Below are 24,634 nucleotides of genomic sequence, written 5' to 3'. Positions count from 1 at the left end.
TAATCCAGAGCCAGGAAGTGTAGTGGCTTGCCCAAGGACCAGTTGCTGAACAGGAGGCTCAAATTCTGATTTTAGCCCATGTTTTTTGGTTTGTGAGTTTTTTTGTTTTTGTTTGGTTTGTTTTTTGTGTGTGTGGAGTTTTTTGTTGTTGTTGTTTTCTTCTGTGTGGGTTGTTTTGTTTTGTTTTGTTTTTGAGACAGTGTTTTGCTCTGTGTCACCCATGCTGGAGTGCAGTGGTTCCATCTTGGCTCACTGCAACTTCCACCTCCCGGGTTCAAGCAGTCCTCCTGCCTCAGCCTCCTCAGTAGCTGGGACTACAGGTGTGTGCCACCACGCCCGGCTAATTTTTGTATTTTTAGTAGAGATAGAGTTTCGCCCTGTTGGCCAGACTGGTCTCAAACTTTTGACCTCCAGTGATCCCCCCACCTCAGCCTCCCAAAGTGCTGGGTTTACAGGTGTGAGCTCCTATGCCCAGCCTGGTTTGTTTTTTGTATAGTAAATCAAGTACTGCTATGAGATGTGTTCTAGAACATTACATTATATATAAACATATCTCACATAAGTTTTCTAGTAGTCACATTAATAGAAAAGTAAAAACAAGTGAAATTCATTTTGATATTTTATTTATTCCACTGTATCCAAAAGTATTTTCATTCCACCATGTGGCCCTTGTCATGTTTCACATGTTCACCAGCCACATGTGGCAAATGGCTTGCATATTGAACAGCACATTTCCAGAGTTTTCTGGAGATTTTTATGAATGCTATATCATATTTTCTTTTTCCTTAGATGGAATGGTAGGATTAGGCATGATCCTGAAACAAACAGGGAAGGATCACTCCAGCTTGGCATAGGATAGAAGCTTGTAGAAAGACAGCATGAGAAAAAACTTCCTGTGGCATTTGACTAGCAGTAAGCCTTTAAAGTAAATGATAGAACATATAAACCTTACCTTTGTATTAGCTTTTGCTGCATTACAAAGTAACCTAAAACTTGATAGTTTAAGACAGCCACCATTTTATTTAGCTCATGATTCTGCTTGGCAGTTGATTTTATTTGGGTTGGATTTACACCTGTGTTTGTAGTCAGTTGGCAGGATATCTGGCCGATACCTGGCTGTTGGCTGAGGTGGACTGAAGTGATAGAACTGGGTCACATGTCTCACCCATTCAGGAGGTCAGCCCAGGCCTCTTCATATGCTGACTAAGTTCAAAAGTAGCAAGAAAGGGCAGGCCTCACTGTGGAAGCACTTGAAACTGATTCTTGGCCTTATATTTTATACTTTATTGATTTTTCATTTGTCTGTTTGAAATTCTTTGAGAGGTACTGGGATGACATTTTCAGAAAAACCTAGTTATTGAAAGCATTTTAGATGAAACTTTTGATTTTCAGTATTGGTGAATTAAAACTTCTAGTGGCAAGGATACGTAAATAATTGCTTATGTTGGCTTATGCATTTGGGGGTATTTAAATAGGTTTTTTCTTAATTTAAGGAATTTATTAAGACCTAAGGTGTGGGAGTTGAAAAAAATGTCTGCCTTTATTATCATACTTTTTGTTTGTTTCCTTAAAATTTTATCACCTTTAAAAATCTGGGACATGTAAGCAGAAGTGTCCTTTCTTTGAAGTGGACATGTGTGCGTGTGTTTTGAGACAGGGTCTTGGTCTGTCACCCAGGCTGGAGTGCAGTGGCACAATCATGGCTTGCTGAGGTCTCGACCTCCTGGGCTCAAGTGATCCTCCCATATCAGCCTTCTGAGTGGCTGGGGCTATAGGAACACACCACCACGCCTGGCTAATTTTTAATTTTTTTGTAGAGACAGAGTTTCGTCACATTGCCCAGGCTAAAATTGACATTTTTATTAGGCAGAATTTAATTTACTCTTGGAATCCTAGTTGTATAGAAACGTAATTTATTTTAAAGGTCTTTTTTTTCCTTTTCCTTTTCTTTTCTTTCTTTCTTTTTTTTGATATGGAGTCTCACTCTGTCGCCCAGGCTGGAATGCAGTGGCGTGATCTCCGCTCACTGCAAACTCTGCCTCCCAGTTTCAAGTGATTCTTCCACCTCAGCCTCCCCAGTAGCTGGAATTCCAGGCGCCCGCCACCACGCCCCACTAATTTTTGTATTTTTGTAAAGATGGGTTTTCACCATGTTGGCCATGCTGGTCTCAAACTCCTGATGTCAGGTGATCCACTCGCCCCGGCCTCCCAAAGTGGTGGGATTACAGGCGCGAGCCACTGTGCCTGGCCTTTTTCTTTTTTAAAAAAATGTGAATTGAGGAAAATATAGTTGATTAGAAATTAGGTTTGTGTTTGTTTTTATAAAATACAACAATAGCTTACAACTGTTGTAATAGTCAACAAAAGGAGAAAGAAAATAGAGCCCCCCAGATTTCTCTGCCATTATTGGCACTGTCCCTCAAGTGAAAATCCTTTACATGTGAGATTGTTGTTTTAAACTAGGAAGTTTAATTTCCTATTGGAAGCTTGAATTCTCTTATTCTTTTTCTCTTCCTCCTACTTATTCTGTTTTTTTTTTTTTTATAGCAATAGCCACAATAAGAAGGTACAAATGCACATGCTAGATTTGATGAGTTCTATCATCATGGAAGGTGATGGAGTTACTCAAGAGTTATTGGACTCCATTCTTATTAACCTCATTCCTGCACATAAGGTCTGTAAAATATGAAGATATTAAAGGTTAATATTTAACAGTCATGCTACACATAAGAATGAACAATTGTTTTCAGGCCATTTGCAATCCCATATGATTGTTCCCATGACCATTCTCCACCTCAAATAAAATAGGTTAACATACATTAGTCTTGTGGCTATTATTTTTACAAAATATATTGATTAACATATCATGTAAGAGTTTCATTCAAGTGGAACTGAAAATGTTTCGTATTCACACAAATAATCTGAGAATTGTAAGGGGTTAGGGGTGTTGTCTTTTTGGTTAATTGTGTTTGGAAAAGAAATGTATTTCCTCCTTATTAACATAGATGTGACACATAGGAGTTTGGATTTCTTTTCAGAATCCGTATCGTACCTTTTTCTTAGGTACTCTCAGAAAAAGATTTGGGCAGAAGCTGTATGGTTAATGTTAAGAAGAAAAGGACGATTCAGAGGTGTATCATTCTTCCCCATTTCCTTTTTCTATTTATCTCCACCAGATCCTCCTAAGAATCTGAAGGACTTGGCTGCCCTCAGGCTCCACCACTGGGCTCTACTCAAGCCTACCCCAGTGTTGTTATTTGCCCCCCTGCTTTTTTCTTCTAATGGTTCAGTAACCTGTTATCAGATATTAGTGGAAAAATATGTACTCATTCACAGAAAGATACAATTAATTTTAAATTCTTGAGTCTAAATATTATTTATTTTATTCAAATGTAGTTTATAAAATTCTGTAGTTTGTAAAAATTCTGGGACTGTGGCAAAGGAGAGTATATTTTGGCAGATTAAGACAGTATATTTGGTTTTTATATGCTGGGTAAGTAGGTTGGTGGTATGTTTTTGGGACGGGGTCTCACTCTGTCACCTAGGCTGGAGTGCAGCGGCACGATCTTGCCTCATTGCAGCCTCTGTCTCCTGGGCTCAAGTGATCCTCCTACCTCAGCCTCCCAAGTAGCTGGCAATACAGGCATGTGCCACCATACCTGACTTTTTTTTTTTTTTTTAAGTTTTCTTTGTAGAAACGGGATTTTGCAATGTTTCCCAGGCTTATCTCAAACTCCTGGGCTCAAGCGATCTCCCGCCTTAGCCTCCCAAAGTGCTGAGATAACAAGCATGAGCAACCACACTGGGCTTGAGAGAATTTTTATTAGTAGTAGGAAATAGACTTATTTTAATAAATAGAAATGTTAACTTAATTTTAAGCAAATCTTATCCTTTGCCAATGAAATAAAAGTGTAGAGCAGGGGTCAAGAAGCTATGGCTTGTTAATCAAATTTGGACCATTGCTTATTTATGTAAGTAAGATCTTATTGGAACACAGCCATGTTCATTCATTTTCGTTTTGTTTATTTCTGCTTTCATGCTACAACAGCAGAGTTGTGTAGTTGTAGCAGTGATTTGTATGACCCACAAAGCCTAAAATATTTACCATGTAGCCCTTCATAGAAGAAGTTTGCTGACCTCTGGCCTAGAGTGTAGGTTTCCTAGCCTCATTTTGGAAGAGGTGTGAGATGATGGTGAATGAATCTGTTTGATCCAAAACTTCAAGATATAGCGGTGTTACTCTGTGTTATTCGAAACAAGAATTCCCTTTTCAGGCATTTAAAAAAAATTAAATATATATTTTCTAAGGTTCTTCTCAGATCCTTTAATTTATTTGAGTACATTGGGACTCTTTAAGCGGAAGCATAGTATTCAACATTTAAAAAATATAATTGATCAATAACTGTTTATTTGAAACACTTACCAGGTCTACTCTTCTCCAGAGCATGCATTGATTAAACAATGAAATAATTGAGCATGTTGTGTTAGATTGGGGAGTGTATGTATTTAAGATACATGGGTGTAGTTGTTAGTTTACATTGGTTAACATATAAAAACCAAAAAGCATTAGGTCTATTTTGAGTTTAGTAAAACTTAATATAGGGTTGTGCTTTTGCTAACTAATCCATTTTAGTTTTTGATTAATAAATGAGTTTGATTTGCAATGTCTGCATTTAAGACCACTTGACTAGAGGATATTTGCAAAACCTTGAAGAGAATTCAGGTATTTTTATTTTTGCTTCACATTTTAGTGAAGAAAAATTTGTATTTTATTACAGATTTGAAGACTACAGTATTCTAGTGTTGCTATCTCATAAATTAACAAATTCATTTGTAACTTTCCATGTTTTTATTATTTTTCAGAACTTAAATAAACAGTCTTTTGACCTTGCAAAAGTGCTATTGAAAAGAACAGTCCAGACTATTGAGGCATGCATTGCTAATGTATGTATTTCTATGTTCATTCTGTATTTTGTAATTCTTAATCCATTGTACTAATTTATTAGAACCTCTTACATAGAAGTTTATTTAGCTTATAAATATAGAAGAACTTATGTCCAAATGTGACCAAGGTTAGAGAAATGCAGCATAAGCTTCATGACGTTGTTTTTAAAGGGTGGATGTTACTATAAGAAAAGTTATCTGCAATTCCCATCCCCTTATCTGCATTTGTATTTATATTTATTTCGTTGTCTCCCAGATATGCTGATCTCTTTCATTTTTTCTCTACATCTTTATCCTTTGGTCTCTGTGTCTCTCTTTATATATTTTCTTCTTTGTGTCTTTTGGGTCATTCTTCTGAAGTCCGCTAATGTTTCTTCCTTTTTTTTTTTTTCAAATATTATAGAGATTTATTTAGAAAATTGGTTGTTTTGGCTGTTGTTTTTGGCAAACATTTAAATACTTTGAGTAATGAAAGATTGTGATAGTTGCTATGTAGTAATAGTTTAAAAAAACTGTACTGAGGAATTTGTTCTGGGTTTGTTTTTACTAAAAAAGTTAATAATTTGGAAAAAAAGTTTGCAATTTCACTACCTTATAACAACTAATTCCATTGTACATTTGCTCATATTTATAACTATTTTCCCACATACTTTGTGAAAAAAAAATTTTTTTTTTTTGAGGCGGAGTCTCTGTCCATCCCTGAGGCCAGAGTACAGTTGTGCAATCTTGGCTCACTGCAAACTCCGCCTCCCGGGTTCATGCCATTCTCCTGCCTCAGCCTCCCGAGTAGCTGGGACTACAGACTCCCGCCACCATGCTTGGCTAATTTTTTGTATTTTTAGTAGAGACAGGGTTTCACCGTGTTAACCAAGGTGGTCTCGATCTCCTGACACCGTGATCCACCCTCCTCAGCCTCCCAAAGTGCTGAGATTACAGGTGTGAGCCACTGCACCTGGCTACTTTATGTAAAATTTTTATTGTCTTTCTTGTATTTACATATTTTGACATTCTTTTTAAATATATAAGAATGACTGTAAATGTTTCTTGATATATATTTCCTTATAGTCATAGATTTAGGTCTTTTCAGTGTTTGTTTCCTAATCATCTTTGTGAATCTTAACATTTATGTGTTGTTAAATTATTTTCCATGGATAAAAATACAAATGAGGCTTTTAATTTAAATGTTATCCTATTAGTATTGCTTGGATTGCTAAATTAATATTTAAACAGATTAAACAATAATGGTACTAAAGAAGTGTCTGTCTTCAGCCTTGAATACATTTCTCAATTCTCAGAAATAACCGTCCCCGATAGGTTTTCTTATATCCTTTCAGAAGTAGTATTCTATGCTTTTTTGTGTGTGTGTATGCATATATTTTGATAAAACTGTCTTCTTCATTATTTTCAGTGTCTGCATAGTAAATATGAATTTTTTGGTATTATTCTTGTCCAATGGGAATGATTTTTTTTTTTTCCTTTTTTTTGGAGATGGAGTCTCACCTTGTTGACCAGGCTGGAATGCAGTGGTACAATTTCAGTTGACTGCAACCTCTGCCTCCCAGGCTCAAGTGATTCTCCTGCTTCAGCCTTCTGAGTGGCTGGACTGCAGGCGTGTGCCACCACACGCTGCTAATTTTTATATTTTTTAGTAGAGATGGGGTTTCACCATGTTGGCCAGGCTGGTCTTGAACTCCTGACCTCAGGTAATCTGCCTGCCTCGGCCTCCCAAAGTACTGTGATTACAGGTGTGAGCCACTGTGCCTGGCCAATAATGAGCATTTTCTAACTCTTAATTTATGCTGCTTTTCAAATTATGTTACAACCAGAAATGTATGCTTGTACCAGTTGCATACAATTGCCCCTGAGACATTTTAAAAATTGAATTCTTCTGCATTTGTGGCGGTCGTGGTGTGCAGTGCTAGTATCTTTTAATCTGTGCTCTTGGCCTTGTATACTCTTTATTTCCATCTAGCATTAAAAAAAAAAAAAAATCAGTTAGCTTTTGTATTACCAACTTTTTGTTCTTTTTGTCATGCAAGCCAAAACATATTTGACTTTCTCTGAGTATTAAAAGAACCAACCCAACAACAACAAAAAAATCCTTCCCCTTTAAATACTCTTTATTTCTAAACTCATGGAAACATTATTCTGACTTTTTTTTTTTTTTTTTTGAAACAGGGTCTTGTTCTGTCCCCCATGCAGAAGGAGTACAGTGATGTGATCACAACTCACTGCAACCTCGACTTCTTAGGGCTTAAATGATCCCCCCTGCCATGGCCTCCTGAGTAGCTGGGGCTATAGGCATGCACCACCATGGCCAGATAATTTTTTAATTTTTTGTAGAGTCAAGGGTCTCACTGTGTTGCCCAGGCTGGTCTCCAACTCCTGGGCTCAAGATTGTCATGCCCTGGCTTCCCAAAAGTGCTGGGATTATAGGCGTGTGCCGCTGTGCCTTTGATTTTTTAAAAAATCAAAGGTTGAGGCCAGGCGCAGTGGCTCACACCTGTAATCTCAGTACTTTGGGAGGCCAAGGCCTGTGGATCACCTGAGGTATGGAGTTTGAGACCAGCCTGGCCAACACGGGGAATCCTTGTCTCTACTAAAAATATAAAAATTAGCTGGCCTTGGTGGCAGGTTCCTGGGGCAGAAGCAGGAGAATTGCTTGAATCTCGGAGGTGGAAGTTGCAGTGAGCCAAGATCACGCCACTGTATTCCAGCCTGGGCGACACAGCCAGACTTCATCTCAAAAAAAGAAAAAAAAAATCAAAGATTGAGACTTTGTAATATTTCTCTGCTACAAGGAAATTTTTCTAAAATCCTTTGTAATGAACTACACAGACTGTCTAAATTGTTTTAATGAAAACAAAGATTCCTAGAAATGTCCTTATTTGAAATATACCCAGCAAACCAATTTTGTTTTTTGCTTTTCTCCTTGTAACATTCATGATTTGATATTATTAGGAAATTATTTCTTCCGCTGTTTAGATGATTGTCCTATTATATATTAGTAATCACACATGTATTTGTATCACCTCCTTTAATAGTATGTGTAAAACCTAATTATATAGTTTATAAAAATGTTTATAAAAATGTATCCATGTTTTTAAGTGAACTAGATGTTTTATTTTTGTTTTTAATATCTCATAGTTTTTCAATCAAGTCCTAGTGCTGGGAAGATCATCAGTAAGTGATTTGTCAGAACATGTATTTGATCTGATTCAGGAACTTTTTGCTATAGATCCTCATTTATTATTATCCGTCATGCCACAGCTTGAATTCAAACTAAAGGTAAGATTGACCAGTTTTCTTTTCTATTTTGTTTTTCATGTTTCTTTCTTATTTCTAGAGCAAGTACAATGTAAAATTGACCAATTTTCTTGCCCTTTAAACTTTCCAGGAAAAATGTATACCGCATAATTTTTCTGTAACTGTAGAAGAATAAAGTATGACTTCAGTTTGTCTTTTTCTTTCTTTTTTTTGGACGGAGTTTTGCTGTTGTTGCTCAGGCTGAAGTGCAGTGGCACAATCTTGGCTCACTGTAACGTTCGCCTCCTGGATTCAAGCGATTCTTCTGCCTCAGCCTCCTGAGTAACTGGGACTACAGGCGCACACCACCACACCCATATAATTTTTATATTTTTAGTAGAGACGGGGATTTGTCATGTTGGCCAGGCTGGTCTCAATCTCTTGATCTTGTTATCTGCCCACCTCGGCTGCCCAAAGAGCTGGGATTACAGGCATGAGTCACCATGCCTGGCCACAAAATTATAATACTTCCAATTGTTAAATATCTCCTGATAATCACAGTGACACAAGCAATAGATAGGAAAAATGGTATTATCTTAAATTTTTTTTTTTTTTTTGAGACGGAGTCTCGCTCTGTCGCCCAGGCTGGAGTGCAGTGGCCGGATCTCAGCTCACTGCAAGCTCTGCTTCCCAGGTTCACGCCATTCTCCCGCCTCAGCCTCCGGAGTAGCTGGGACTACAGGCGCCTGCCACCACGCCCGGCTAATTTCTTTTTTTTTGTATTTTTAGTAGAGACGGGGTTTCACCGTGTTGGCGAGGATGGTCTCGATCTCCTGACTTCATGATCTGCCCGCCTCGGCCTTCCAAAGTGCTGGAATTACAGGCTTGAGCCACTGTGCCCGGCCTATCTTAGAAATTTATAATACATGTTGGTATTAAATGGTATCCATTATTAGATAGATATGTTTTAGAACATCCAAAGATTTTAAATGGAATCCTAATATGGTATTGCTTACAATTTTATGACCTTTTCATGGTACAGATTAAGGACAGAAATTTGACTGTCCTAAAAATAGTGTATCTATTTTTTATAGACAACTGAGCAAGTAATTTGTAATTCTTGCTCCTCTGATATTTGTAAAAGTTTAATACTGCCTTGAAGTCTTGGGCTCAAGTGATCCTCTTGTCCCAATCTCTTGAGGAGCTGGGACTGTAGGTATACCTCACCATTCCTGGTAATATATATATGTATATTTTTTTTTGGTTGAGAGTGGTTCTCAATATGTTACCCAGGCTGGTCTCAAATTCCTGGCCTAATGCAATTCTCCTGCCTTGGCCTCAGATTACTGAGAAGGCATGAGCCACTGAGCCTGGTCAAGGAATATATTTTGACTTTTACAAATAGCAGAGGGGCAAGTTTTCAGTTAGTTTTACTTCTGTGGTTTATAGATGTTAAATGTCACCTCGTTTGAAATAATCACCGATCTACTAAAATAGTTACTTGCTATTCGAATAAAATTTCCATATATTGTTTCATATTTAAGGGACAGATTACTTTTTCTTTAAGAAATAAATCATATTGGCTAATAAATTGAACTTATTAGGAGGTTGTGCTACTCTGCATTATTGTCACTTTGCTTGAGAAAAATTTTGTCAAAGAAAATCAGGCTGGGCCAAGTGCCGTAGCTCATACCTGTGTAATCCCAGCACTTTGGGAGGTGGAGGCAGGCAGATCTCTTGAGCCCAGGAGTCTGAGACCAGCTTGAGCAACATGGTGACACCCCATCTCTACAAAAAATACAGAAATTAGCCAAGGATAATGGCACACACCCATAGTCCCAGCTACTCAGGAGGCTGAGGGAGGAGGATGGCTTGAGCCTGGAAGGTGGAGGTTATAGTGGACTGAGGTTGCTCCACTGTACTCCAGCCTGGGTGATAGAGCCAGACCCAGACCTTGTCTCACAAAAAAAAAGAGAAAGAAAATCAGGCCAGGTGTGGTACCTCATGTCCATATAATCCCAGCATTATGGGAGGCTGAGATGGGAGGCTTGCCTGAGGCCAGGAGTTCAAGACCAACCTCGTCAACGTGGTAAGATTCTGTCTCTGTAGAAAAATAAAAAATTAGCCAGGTGTGGTGATGCACACCTGTATGTCCAGTTACTCAGGAGGCTAAGGTGGGAGGATCACTTGAGCCCAGGAGTTCAAGGTTGCAGTGAGCCATGATCATGCCAGTGTCCTCTAGCCTGGGCAACAGAGCAAGACTGTACCTCTTTTTTTAAAAAAATCATTTTTGTCATTTATAATTAAAATAGTTGATGTAATTTTCATTTTTACATTGATTAAGTGTGCCTGTTATACCCACAAAACCCCTGTTCTTGAGCGTTAAAACATAAGAAAAATATTTTATCCTGTGGTCTTTATTTTTCTATTTTTACTTCTCTTTTGCCAAAAATATTTTGTTTATTGGATATCTGGTATTGCTTTAGCCACATATTGTATGTGAACACCTAAAAAAAAAATTAGCAGTTGCTTTTAGATGTTGTATTTATTTTCCTAGCGAATATGATTTTTGAAAAGTTTCACACAACGTATGGTTTCAGAATAACTTATTTTACATTAAAGCGTGGCATCACTACTGAAACTGAAACAGAATTTTTATCGCATATGCTGTTTCAGGATAAGAAAATAAGAGACCTTACTAGAAAACAATGAAGTTTTGCTTTTTTATGGTATTTACCTTGACCTTCAGATCATCTTTTTGATTCTTGGGCTGCTATTAAAATGAGTTTCCATGAATCATGAAATTCTGTAGTATCGTATTCACCAGTCAGTAGGGGATTCTTCATTAAAACTTTGTATATCAGCCAGGTGCGGTGGTTCATTCCCATAATCCCAGCACTTTGGGAGGCTGAGGCAGGTGGGTCACGAGTTCAGGAGTTCGAGACCAGCCTGGCCAAGATGGTGAAACCCCATCTCTACTAAAAATGTGAAAATTAGCCGGGCGCAGTGGTGGGCGCCTGTAATCCCAGCTAGTCGAGAGGCTGAGGCAGGAGAATCTCTTGAATCCGGGAGGCAGAGGTTGCAGTGAGCTGAGATCGCGCCACTGCACTCTAGCTTGGGAGACAGAGCAAGACTCCTCAAAAAAAGAAAAAAACTTTGTATATCAAAACTTGAATTGATGTGTGTTTATGTTGGAATGTAAATTGCAGATTTCCTATAAAGTAAGCTTATTAGGGTGGTAACTGTAGCTTTGTCCTTCATAGACGTTTTTATAGGGTTTGTAATGTTAGAAGTGAATTATATGTCTATATTTACAATGTCCATAACCAGTGTATAGAATGCAATTAATCAGTGAAGTAGACATAAATTAGCAGTTGGGAGGGTGTGAAATAAGAGCAAAAACCCAGATGATCTAACATGAAATCAAATCAATTTCTGCATAGTAAATGAGGACATATGATATTTTAAACTTCTCACAGTTACAAGCAGAAATATGAAATTGTATCTTCTTAAGAATGTTTCAAGATATTTTCTGTAATCTGATGAATAAAGCTCAGGCTTCACTTTCTGTTTTCCCTTCTTAGAGCAATGATGGAGAAGAGCGATTAGCTGTTGTTCGACTTCTTGCTAAATTGTTTGGCTCCAAAGATTCCGATTTGGCAACACAGAATCGTCCTCTTTGGCAATGTTTTCTTGGACGGTAAGAGAACATATAATTCTGATGTTTATATTTTGGAAAATAGTCAGTAGGGTGCAGGTCACTTGATTAAAACTATACATATCAAAACTTTCTTTGGTAGATGTTGGTTTCATTGTTATCTGTGTTGCCATCCTTCTTATGGAATAAATTGTAGGAAAATTTTTTTATGGAGAAAGCTTAGTATTTTATCTGTATAACACTTTTTAACTTCTTGTTAAAATAATGTCATGGCCAGGCCTGGTGGCTCATACCTATAATCCTAGCACTTTGGGACGCTGAGGTGGGCGAATCACTTGAGGTCAGGAGTTCAGGAAACCAGCCTGACCAACTTGGTGTCTCTACTAAAAATACAAAAATTAACCGGGGGTGGTGACCGGCGCCTGTAACCACAACTAGTCAAGAGGCTGAGGCGGGAGAATCCTTGAACCCGGGAGGCAGAGGTTGCAGTGAGCTGAGATCCAGCCACTGCATTCCAGCCTGAGTGACGGAGTGAGACTCCATCTCCCAAAAAAAAAAAAAAAGAAAGTCATTAGAATGAATAGACAGCACTGCAGTATATTCTAAGTCTTAAGATTTTTAAATCATGAAGCTGAATACATACTGATCCAAATTTAAGAACCTGTGCCATTTGTCGGCCTACCAACTTTTTCATTTACTAGTGCTTGTCTTTTGGGTCTGTAACTTATCTGAACACACTGTATGGTGTTTTTTAACTAACTTGGTATAATTGTATAATTTTTAAATGGAAAATATTATTGCCCTTAGTTAACTCAGATAGTTTTTAATGTTTCTTCTCAAGAGCTTAGAATGACTGTATTCTATTTGGCTTGATAGTAGTGTTGACAAATTTATGAAATTCATTACATTCCTCCTTGCATTCCATTTACCTGTTTTGCTTTTAAAGCTGATTGGAAAGTAGATATTTACTATTAATATTCTGGAGATGTTTGAGATTCCCCATTATTTAGTTCAACTGATTCAGAAGTTGGTGCCAGAATTTTTCTTGATGTAAATTCACCACAATAGTTCTCATACTAATCCTAGGTTTTGAGAAATCTCTGACAAGGCCATAATGCTATCTTAGCAGTGACTTGCCCAGAACATGCCATTTTGAAGGCCTTATAGGAATAAATGCTAAATATTTGAATAGCTAAATGTGACTCCATGAGAATTCTGAATGGTGGGAATGAAGCAACTGTACTTTCAAAGTTGTGGGGGAGGAATTCCCTATCCCAGGATGGACATCAAATATTTTTTGTAAATAATTTAAGCAAAAATGCAAGGCTTCATTTTTACTTCAGTTACTTATGAAAATGAAATCACCCATAGTAGGTTTCTGACACTTATTATTTTACACTCACTGCTAACTGTAGTGGTGTCTCTGATCCATAGAAACAATTCATAGTCTGCAGTATTATTTTCCATAATTATAACATATATTTTCCATAATTGTTTTGATACTTTGTAATTACTTGATCATTAATAATGTATAATTTTTCTCTGCCAGCTAGAGAATTATAAATCCTAAATGTAAGATTTTATTAAAACATGAAAATTATATCTGGGTAAGAAAGTAGGAGGCCATAGACATTAAGACATTTATTAAACAACTTTCTTTTACTTGGTTATTTTGTGAGATCATTTAAAAAATAAAAATATTTCCAGCTATTTCAGATCACATTGTTTATCATTAATCAGCATATTTTAAAAGTTGCCTAATAATCTATTTTAAATTTGAGGGTTCCTTACCTTATCCTTAACATGTGCATTTTTGAGTCTACATATTGTGTTGCGTGTTAATTGAATTCGTACGTATACTAGACCTTTAAAAGAGCATTGTAATACAAGGTGGTGCTGGCCAAAAGAAACTTACGTCAGGCAGTGCAACACACATTTTTTTTTTTTTTGAGGCGGAGTCTCCCTTCGTCACCCAGGCTGGAACGCAGTGACGTGATCTCTGTTCACCGCAACCTCTCCTGCCTCGGCCTCCAGAGTAGCTGGGATTATAGGCACCCGCCACCACGCCTGGGCTAGTAACACATTTTCTGCACTCATCTTTGAACTTCCAGATCTGCCCCTTATATATGGTTTGCTCTCTACCTCAAGTTCCCCAGTGTTTGTCTCATATAAACCTTTTGTCTTGTTTTGTTTTGAGACAGGGTCTGTTACCCAGGTTGGAGTGCAGTGGCACAATTATGGCTCACTGCAGCCTCTACCTCCCGGGCTCAAGCAGTCCTTCTACCTCACCCTCCCGAGTAGCTGAGACTACAGGGGAATGCCACCACGCCCAGCTAATTTTTGTGTTTTTTTGTACAGACGGGGCTTTGCTATGTTTTCAAGGCTGATCTAGAACTCGTGAGTGCAGGCAATCCACCCACCTCAGCTTTCTGAGTAGTAGCTGGTACTACAGGGGCATGCCACCATGCCTGCCTAATTTTTATATATTTATAGAGACAGGGTTTTGCCATGTTTTCAAGGCTGGTCTTAAACTCGTGGGCACAAGCAATCTACCTGTCTCCGCCTCCCAAAGTGCTGTGATTACAGGTGTCAGCCACCGTGCCTGGAATCTCCTATATACTTATTCTTCAAGAAGATTTTGTGTGTTTTGAATATTTTTACTTTGTAGCATAATATTAAGCTCTCAAATTATAACTCCATAAAGTGTATAGTTTGGTTTGAGGGATGTGTTTATACTGTTTTTTGTTAGTTTTAGCATGGTAAAGAAATTCTGTTTGTGAAAATGTTTTTGTGAAATTGTGTCGTTTCACCTTGTAGTGTACTTTATATTCTTCCTTCAGAATACCTTAGCTCATAACAAATTATCTAATCAGTAACTATTGTTGTGTATAAGCATTTTCATGTTAGATATACCTGATTTGAGAATAATTTTTTTGCCTTACAATTAATGTTTAGCAATCTTTTTCTGTGTAGATTTAATGACATTCATGTTCCTGTGAGATTAGAAAGTGTGAAATTTGCCAGTCATTGTTTAATGAATCACCCAGATTTAGCGAAGGATCTCACAGGTAAGTTAGCTGGTTTATTACAGATATTAGCATAATCATAAAACTGTATTGTAGATACGACTTGTGACCTAACTTCACTTTCCAAGTAGATTTTAACTCTAGTATGGTCTCGGGTTTTCATTTGTTGTACACTAAGAAATGATTTCATGTTCATGTAATAAAATTACACTTAAAATCTTTTTATTTATTTGTTTGTTTAAAAAAAGGCTTTCAGTCCTGGGCTCAAGTGACCTCTCACTTTGGCATCCCAAGTATTACAGGCAGGTGCTACAATGCCCAGCTTAAAATCTTCATATTTTAATCCTTTGAGATTTTTTGAAAATCATAATTTAAGGAAGTAGCGTATTTCTTAAGACATTGGATTTGGGTAGAAATCATTATGTCTGTTTAATTAAATATAGTGGCATTTAATAATAAGTGGGAACACGATTATCTTCTGCACTAGACTAGAATTTTTCATTTTTTTGAATCTAGAGCTTTTAAATCTACCTGTTTGGTAGCAGCACATAAGTGGTTTTATCAACAGGCTCTTATTTACCAAAAAGAACAGGGGAAACAACATTTTTTTGTTTAGATTTAGTTTGTATTATAAATTATTTAAGAATTTTTAAAGAGATTATAAAATAGTCTGGATTTTATATTGTGTAATTTGCAGGCATATACCTATCAGTTAAATTGCCATAAGCATTTTCACTTATGTTTTTCTTTTAAGCCTGTTAATTTGTAACTGAAATTCAAACTGACATAGATCAGATACTGCATTGTGAATTGACTTTTCCAGGATAACTGATGAAAATACATTATTAAAATGTAACTATGGGTGTGGTGGCTCACAGGTGTAATCCCCTGCACATTGGGAGGCCAAGGCAGGTATATCACTTGAGGCCAGGAGGTCAAGACCAGCCTGGCCAACATGGTGAAACCCCATCTCTACTAAAAATACAAAAATTAGCCAGGCATGGTGGCAGATACCTGTAATCTAAGCTACTTGGAGGCTGAGGTACGAAAATTGCTTGAACCTGGGCAGCAGAGGTTGCAGTGCACCGAGATCACTCTATTGCACTCCAGCCTGGGTGACAGAGTGAGACTCTGTTTCAAAACAAAAAAAGAAGATGTAACTATGAAGTATTTTATTTTATTTTATTGATTTTTTGATTCAGGGCCTCACTCTGTTACCCAGGCTGGAGTGCAGTGGCTTGATATTGGCTCACTGCAGCCTTGACCTCTGGGCTCAAGTGATCCTCCCTCCTTAGCCCCCCAAGTAGCTGGCACTGCAGGGCCAGGCCACTATACTTCTGGCTAATGAGTTTTTTTTATTTGGTAATTTTCATATAGATGGGGGTTTTGCCATGTTGTGTAAGCTGGTATGAACTCTTGAGCTTGTGTGACCTGCCTGCCTCAGCCTCCCAAAGTGCTGGTATTACAGTTGTGGGCCACTACATCTGGCCAACTTTGGAGTTTTAAGTGCAGTTTTGTGATTACAGTAGAGTACTGCTGCTTTAAAAATAACATGATTTAATTTCATTTCATATTTTACAAACATTGCTTTAGTATGGACAAAAACTTAACGTGTTTCTGTTCTTTTTTTGCCATTCCAAATCATGACAAATTACATAGCTAACATTTAGCCTAAGTTTTTTTCTCTTATTACAGAATATTTAAAGGTTAGATCACATGATCCAGAAGAAGCTATTCGTCATGATGTCATTGTTACTATAATAACAGCTGCCAAGAGGGACCTGGCCTTAGTAAATGATCAGCTGCTTGGCTTTGTAAGGGAAAGAACACTGGATAAACGGGTAAAATCTGAGGCATTTTATTCTTCTGTAATTTACTGTTTAAATTGCTAAATACAATTGGGTATCATTTTCTGTTACATTTAGTATCTTTCTGTGTGAAAATCAAATTAATAACAATGAGAAAGAGCTCCTAATTTGTATGTTTCCTGCATATCTTTTAATTATCCTTGTGAATAAATACGTTGGATTCTATACTTTTTGAGATCTTAAGCATGGGTTTCTTTTCTAGCATACCTTTATAAGAGAACCACTAAGTTAATCAAAATTTTACCTTTTTATTTACATGATGAGTTTCGAAAGAATAACAATTGATCGTATATTCTTATAGTTAACATTTTCACATATGACTTTCTTGTATAACTTAGCTGGGTCTGTCATTCATTGAACTAAAGAGTATCACTTAAAGAAAGTGACGTTTACATATTGATGTACCAAGCTAAGGACGATAGTGATGGTTATATGTTTAGTTATTTTTCCTGTGATTTTCTCCATTTGATACAGTTGAAAACATGGATTGCTGGGCGCGGTGGCTCACGCCTGTAATCCTAGCACTTTAGGAGGCCAAGGCGGGTGGATCATGAGGTCAGGAGATCGAGACCATCCTGGCTAACACGGTGAAATCCCGTCTCTACTAAAAATACAAAAAATTAGCCAGGCCTGGTGGCGGGCGCCTGTAGTCCCAGTTGAGGCAGGAAAATGAGGCAGGAGAATGGTGTGAACCCGGGAGGCGGAGCTTACGGTGAGCCGAGATTGAGGCACTGCACTCCAGCCTGGGCGACAGAACGAGACTCCATCTCAAAATAAAAAAGAAAAGAAAACATGGATTGATAAGGAAAAGGAAAAGTAGTGCTAAGAATACAACTAACGAATAGGGTCAGATGTGAACAAGAGACATACCTGTAAGGCAGGCTGATTAGGCCTAACATTTCTAACATGTTTCATGATTGCCTTGCAACATACTATTATTTTATTTGAGGTGTAATTCAAAATTACTTTCCTCTGCAAATGACTATTATAGTTTCAGGGTAGAAAAATAATTGGTTTTGGTTTTAAAATATAGAAAGAGGTATTATTTAAGTTTTTACTTTTAAAATTGTCATAGGAGCCAGATGTTTAAAAAAAGCTGGATACTTTTTAACTTGTTCAACAGTGTTAGTAATTCTAACTTTGAAGGTTTTTTTCCCTTAGCTTTAATTTAAATGAAATGACTCTCCCCCTAGTGGTTATTTGACATTCCTCCCTTACCCCTTTCAAAAAAGTTTCGGCCGGGCGCGGTGGCTCAAGCCTGTAATCCCAGCACTTTGGGAGGCCGAGACGGGCGGATCACGAGGTCAGGAGATCAAGACCATCCTGGCTAACATGGTGAAACCCCATCTCTACTAAAAAATACAAAAAACTAGCCGGGCGAGGCAGCGGGCGCCTGTAGTCCCTCCTACTCGGGAGGCTGAGGCAGGAGAATGGCGTAAACCCGGGAGGCAGAGCTTGCAGTGAGCTGAGATCCGGCCACTGCATTCCAGCCTGGGCGACAGAGCGAGACTCCGTCTCAAAAAAAAAAAAAAAAAAAAGTTTCACTACTATTACAGTTTTTTCATAGTTTCAGAAAGTTGAATAAATGAATCTTCCTAACTGAAACTGTATGATGTGGTAACAGTAATACCTACTGTATATTTTCTGACCCAGATTTTGGTTTAATAAGTTAGATGACCTTTATAGCCTTTCTGGAAAAAAAAATTATTTTGTCTCTAGAAATTTGGGAACAGGATTTCATCTTAAAATTTTATTGCTCGTGTTTTTTTTTTATGTCATGTAAGAAATGTCAAAATGCTTTTGCTAATCTGTTATATAGGGACAAAATTTTATTCCATCTAATAAGTGGCCTAAAAAATGAGAAAATGATACAAAAAATTTATAAGAAAGTATTGATAACATACTCCCACCCACCTCTCTTTTTTAGAGGTGACGTGTTGCCATGTTACCCAGGCTGAACTTGAACTCTTGGATTCAAGTGATCCTCTTGCTTCATTCTCCTGAATAGCTGGTACTGCAGGCACCCACCACCACACTCAGCTGCTTCTGCTGCTGCTTCTGCTTCTGCTTCCTCTTCCTTTTCCTCCTCCTCCTTTTCCTCCTTTTCCTTCTCCTTTTCCTCCTCCTTTTCCTCCTCCTACTCTTCCTCCTCCTCTTCTTCCTCTTCCTCTTCTTTCAATACACAGATTTTTTTTTACTACTGTTTTTCTTACATCTTATGATGATCCTCATTCTGAGTTTTTATGGTCTCCTTTTCTGTCTCTTCTCTCACAGCCTTTCTTTCCTACCCTATTAAACTTTCCCAACCTCTAAAAGTCCCAAAGAGTCTTCTGCTAACTAGCTAAATTGTTTGCATTTTAGGCTTGCAAGGTAAGGACGTTCACTTATGGTGATCACTAAGGTTCTTTTTTTTTTTTTTTTTGAGACAGGGTCTCACTTTGTTGCCCTGGCTTGAGTGCAGTAGTGTAATCTCAGCTCACTGCACCCTCCTCTTCCCAGGCTCAAGTGGTCCTCCCACCTCAGTCTCCCAAGTAGCTGGAACTACAGGTGTGTGCCACTACACTTGGCTAATTTTTGTATTTTTTGTAGAGACCGGGTTTCACCATGTTGCCCAAGCTGGTCTCGAACTTCTGGGCTCAAGGGATCTGTACCTGTTTCCACCTCCACCTCCCAAAGTGTTGGGATTACAGGCATGAGCCTGTTCTCTCTTTTGGGAACTCTTTAATTTGATGTTGAAATTCTTGGACTGATAGTTTGATTTTCTTATCTTTGTTGTTTTACTTATCTCCATTTTTAATTTCCAAAAGCACCTCTCATTATCTAATTTCTTTTTTTTTTTCTTTTCTTTTTTATTTTTTAAATCATTTTCCTCAGGTTGAATCATTAATTTTTCTAACTTCCTTTCTCCCTGCCTCCTTTCTTTTTTTTCTTCCCTTCTTTCCTTCTTCTTCCTTGCTTTCTTCCCTCCTTTTCTCCCTGCCTCTCTCCCTACCTTCCTTCCTTTATTCCTCAGAGGAATTGAGTCTTATTTTATGGTGTAAAATCTTATCTCACTGAGAATATTTGAAGGTGTCTTCTACTACCTGTATTTTCTCTGTTTCTACTGAGTCCTGTTTTCCTCTTCTGGCCTGTTTGTTTTGGTCCCTCTCCTTTACTGTTGAACGCATTCCTCAAAGGTCTGATGATCCTTGAATATCTCGTCAGTTTTTTGTTTTTTGTTTTTTTGTTGAGACAGAGTCTCACTGTGTCACCCACGCTGGAGTGCAGTGCTGTAATATTGGCTCACTGCAACCTCTGCCTCTCAGGCTGAAGTGATTTTCCTGCCTCAGCCTCCCAAGTAGCTGGAATTACAGGTGTGTGCCACCATGCCCAGCTAATTTTTAAGTTTTTAGGAGAGACTGGGTTTCATCATGTTGACCAGGCTGGTCGTGAACTCCTGACCTCAGGTGATCCGCCCACCTCAGCATCCCAAAGTGCTGCCCACCCTTGGTTAGATTTTTAACTGAATCCCTGCACAGCTGATTGGAAGCTCTGTGTGAGTGGGCAGGTTTTGTCAGCTTGTGAGCGTATTTTTAGATTGACTGGGTAGTCAGACAGCTCAACTCCTAGATTCACTGCAATTTTAGATTTCCTAGGATTTTAGATTCACTGGGTAGTCAGTTCCCCAAGTCCTGAGCTCAAGCGATCCACCTGCCTTGGCCTTCCACAGTGCTGGGATTACAGGCATGAGCCACCGTGCCTGGCCCAGAATTCTTGATAGTGAATTTTGTTCTTATCCGAAGTTAACATCTAAAGGGATGTGGCTGGCAGTTAAAACATTCCAGATAATAGGGGTTTTGTTTGCAAGGAAAATTATAATCACTTCTAAAACTTGGTGAATTTTATTTCAATAGAATCAAATGAAATCTCCCCATAAGATTATTACTGGTTTTCAAGGGAAATAAAAAATCAGTAGCCTGTAGTTCTAGCTACTCGGGATGCTAAGGCAGGAGGATTATTTAGCCCAGGAATTTGAGACCAACCTAGGCAATGTAAAGAAATTCCATTTCTTTAAAAAGAAAAAAGTAGATCATTAGCAATATTTGCATTGGAAAATTTCTAAATAGGAACAGATTCAAAATTGTTTGTAAAGCCTTTTATGAAGAGAAATAATGTGCCAGTTTATAAAGGCACACATAAGATTGTACAACCTAATGAACCCAAGGCAATCTTTGGAAGTTAGTACAGAGTTTTGTTATCTTTCTCATCTAATAAATTTTATGCTTTTTAGTGGCGAGTAAGAAAAGAAGCTATGATGGGTCTGGCTCAGCTTTATAAGAAATATTGTCTTCATGGTGAAGCAGGAAAGGAAGCTGCAGAGAAAGTCAGCTGGATAAAGGACAAACTTTTGCATATTTATTATCAGAACAGCATTGATGACAAGTGAGTTTAATATGTTGGTAGAATGGTTGAGTATAAAACTACTTTTTACTTAAAAAATGTCTAATATTTTAGTAATTTCTTATTTTTATGTATTTACTTCATAAAAAAATTAAGTTCATTCAACTTGATTAGTCATTTATTTCTAAGTTTAGAGATAACTTTTTACATATTTTTATATACTGTGTTTAAACAAGACTCTGTCCATGATTATAAGGTAACCTTTTAATAGTGAAATAGGCATGGACTTTGGAGTTAGAGACCAAATGTTCACTCTGCCCTTTATTAGATGTGTATTCTTACCAGAGGTTCATTAACTTCTTGTGCACTTCAGTTTTATATAAAAAGGAAAAATAATAATGCCTTTTCTATAGGATTATCATGTAGATTAAATAAAATAAAGAATGTAAAGCATCCTAGCCCAATATGTGGCAAGAGAGCACTATTCAATTAACTACTACTTTCCTTTTTACAACACTACCAATAGAGGGATTACTAACTTGTTTTCATTTTCTGAATATTACTTATAATTCTGTATTGGATCATACAGATGATACTTGGTTTGTGCAGAATAGTTTCTTTTGTTTTGTTTAATTAAGCTAACTTCTTTGGCATCACTGGATATGTATTTCATTTGTTAATTAAGAGACCTTGTATATTTTTAATCCAGTGATGTTAAATAATAAAAGCAAGAAGATACAAGCAATATGTACTAGCAAGAAGGATATTCCAATATTGTTAAGGAATTTAGATTATGGAGAGAAGAATGATCAGATATACACAGGAAAAACTACATTTTCTGGAAGTAATATGAAGCAGGGGGGACCCTGTTTTTAACGATGTGACAACATGGGAAATGGGCTGAACTGTAATCAGGAAATTAAGGAGTTTCTTGAGAATTAACTCTACTGTGGATCATAGCTTTATATGTTGCATTAATGAATTCGCTATTGTTCTAGACTGCTGAAGAGTAGGTGGAACAGCCTAGCACCCTGTATTTAGGAATAACATTTAAACCTTCTAGAACAAATGTTTCGTACTGACAAATTATAAAGCCACAGATAGTAACCGTGTCTCTGAAGTTAAACTGTACTGAATGTTTTCCAAGGAAGGAAGTCATTATAAACTGATATCTTCCATTGTATGTGCACACATAGCTATTATCTTGATATGGTATCTTGGCACAAGATGGTTAAAACTTAAAATGTTAGCTGGGTGCGGTGTCTCATGCCCGTAATCCCAGCACTTTGGGACGCTAAGGCAGGTGGATTGCCTGAGCTCAGGAGTTCCAGATTAGCCTTAGCAACATAGGGACACCTTGTCTCTACAAAAAATATAAAAATTAGCCGGGCATGGTGACACATGCCTGTAGTCCTAGCTACTGGAGAGGCTGAGGTGGGAGAATTGCTTGAACCTGCGAGGCAGAGGTTGCAGTGAGCCGAGGTCGCACCACTGTACTCCAGCCTGGGTGACACGGCAAGAACCCTGTCTCAAAAAAAAAATTGCTTCTTAAAAATAGAATAATTGTGTCACTTAGGTTTTTGTTGTTGTTATTTCCTAGACTGTTGGTAGAGAAAATCTTTGCTCAGTATCTTGTCCCCCACAACCTGGAAACAGAAGAGAGAATGAAATGCTTGTATTACTTATATGCTAGTTTGGATCCAAATGCTGTAAAGTAAGTTACTTTTCAAATAACTGCTGTATTTCCTAAGGATTTCATAAAACTACTTCATCTTATCTAATTAATTGTTACTGATTGGGTTGTTGCTGCTTCTATAGTTGAATCAAGAACCTCAGGTAAATATTTATCAACAAAATATTATGATTCATGTTCAGGTCAGTTAACACCAAAAGTGTTCTTACTCATATATCAAAATACCTGTGGCTAGTGTCTGAAACTGCTGGTGCTTTATCCTTCCAGACTAAATATTAAGCCTAATAACTGAATACTGATTCTTTGTTGGGTGAACATATTCAGATCTTCTCTATGTAGGATGGTCATATGATTGATGGTCCAGCTGGATTATTTTCAGACTGAAAGGTTTCACTATTGGTATTTTTGCTCAGATAACCAGCATACTCAAACTGTCCCAGGCCAACCAGGATGTGTGCTCATTTCACTTCAATATATACATATGTTATGTTGTACATGATAGTATATGTAATTTTTGTCAAAAATACACAAAGTAAATGAGTGATGTCATTAAGAATTCTGATCTCAAGATGGAAGGGTCTTTTCAGCCTAGAAGTTTGACTATCCTGGGCAACGTAGTGAGACTGTGTCTTAAAAAAGAGAGAATTCAGGCCGGGTGCGGTGGCTCAAGCCTGTAATCCCAGCACTTTGGGAGGCCGAGACGGGCGGATCACGAGGTCAGGAGATCGAGACCATCCTGGCTAACACGGTGAAACCCCGTCTCTACTAAAAACTACAAAAAAAAAAAACTAGCCGGGCGACGTGGCGGCGCCTGTAGTCCCAGCTACCCGGGAGGCTGAGACAGGAGAATGGCGTGAACCCGGGAGGCGGAGCTTGCAGTGAGCTGAGATCCGGCCACAGCACTCCAGCCTGGGTGACAGAGCAAGACTCCGTCTCAAAAAAAAAAAAAAAGAGAATTCTGAGTTAGGAATTTGACTGTTTGCCCTTGTGGCTTCTTCAGGTGTTCCTGCATTATTAGATTAAGACTGCATTTTTAGGCCAGGCGTGTTGGCTAACCCCTGTAATCCCAGAACTTTGGGAGGCCGAGGCAGTCAGATCATTTGAGGTCAGGAGTTCGAGACCAGCCTGGCCAACATGATGAAACCCCATCTCTACTAAAAATACAAAAAAGTTAGCTGGCGTGGTGGTACACGCCTGTAATCCCAGCTACTAGGGAGGCTGAGGCAGCAGAATTGCTTGAACCCAGGAGGCAGTGAGCCGAGATCATCCCATTGTACTCCAGCCTGGGCAACAGAGTGAGATGTGTATCAAAAATAAAAATAAAAAAGACTGCCATTTTTGCAGAAGTTCTATTAAGATAGTGTTGTATCATGGTTACTAATACCTTTCCTTGCTTAAGGTTTCGATGTTTGTTTACATTTCAAAATATCTGACAAAGAGTGCTTAGAGATTAGTGATTTCTCAGAGCTCTGTCACCTGGGCACCTGGAAATACGGATGGGATTTCTGAGAGAAGAAAATCTGTGTTCCTGGAGAGAGAAAAGTTTAGAATGAACACAATAATGTAAATTTGGCATCTTGAATCTGCATCATTTTTGATATTTCATTTTTCAAAATAGTCTATAGTGCTTCATGTATACACCTTAGCCTGTATAATAAGGCCTTCATGATTTGATCTGTGTCTATGGAATGCTCCAGCTTCCTTATGCTCCACACACATGCCCTGTGCTCCAAGCATATACATGGTTTTCAGTTTGCTGTATGTCCCTTACGCTTTGACATTTTCTTTCCTTGTACCAGAACTTTCTAACTACCTGTAT

The 24,634-nt window shown here is 38.0% G+C and overlaps 1 protein-coding gene across 2 annotated transcripts in view; it reads left to right on the top strand.

Moving 5' to 3' along the window:
- Positions 1–24,634, top strand: part of PDS5A (PDS5 cohesin associated factor A) — a 171,977-nt gene that overhangs the window by 58,695 nt on the left and 88,648 nt on the right. For both annotated transcript variants that reach the window (XM_010384559.2, XM_010384566.2), the window contains exons 6-13: positions 2,548–2,674; positions 4,864–4,944; positions 8,092–8,232; positions 11,775–11,890; positions 14,822–14,916; positions 16,570–16,715; positions 21,013–21,164; positions 22,723–22,836. In XM_010384559.2, the coding sequence (XP_010382861.1) occupies positions 2,548–2,674; positions 4,864–4,944; positions 8,092–8,232; positions 11,775–11,890; positions 14,822–14,916; positions 16,570–16,715; positions 21,013–21,164; positions 22,723–22,836 (972 nt within the window). The remainder of the gene's footprint in view (positions 1–2,547; positions 2,675–4,863; positions 4,945–8,091; positions 8,233–11,774; positions 11,891–14,821; positions 14,917–16,569; positions 16,716–21,012; positions 21,165–22,722; positions 22,837–24,634) is intronic.

Source organism: Rhinopithecus roxellana, chromosome 2, assembly GCF_007565055.1.
Source record: "Rhinopithecus roxellana isolate Shanxi Qingling chromosome 2, ASM756505v1, whole genome shotgun sequence".
Classification (NCBI taxonomy): domain Eukaryota; kingdom Metazoa; phylum Chordata; class Mammalia; order Primates; family Cercopithecidae; genus Rhinopithecus; species Rhinopithecus roxellana.
The sequence above is the reverse complement of the archived record's forward strand: the minus strand, read 5'-3'. Positions and strand labels throughout refer to the sequence as shown.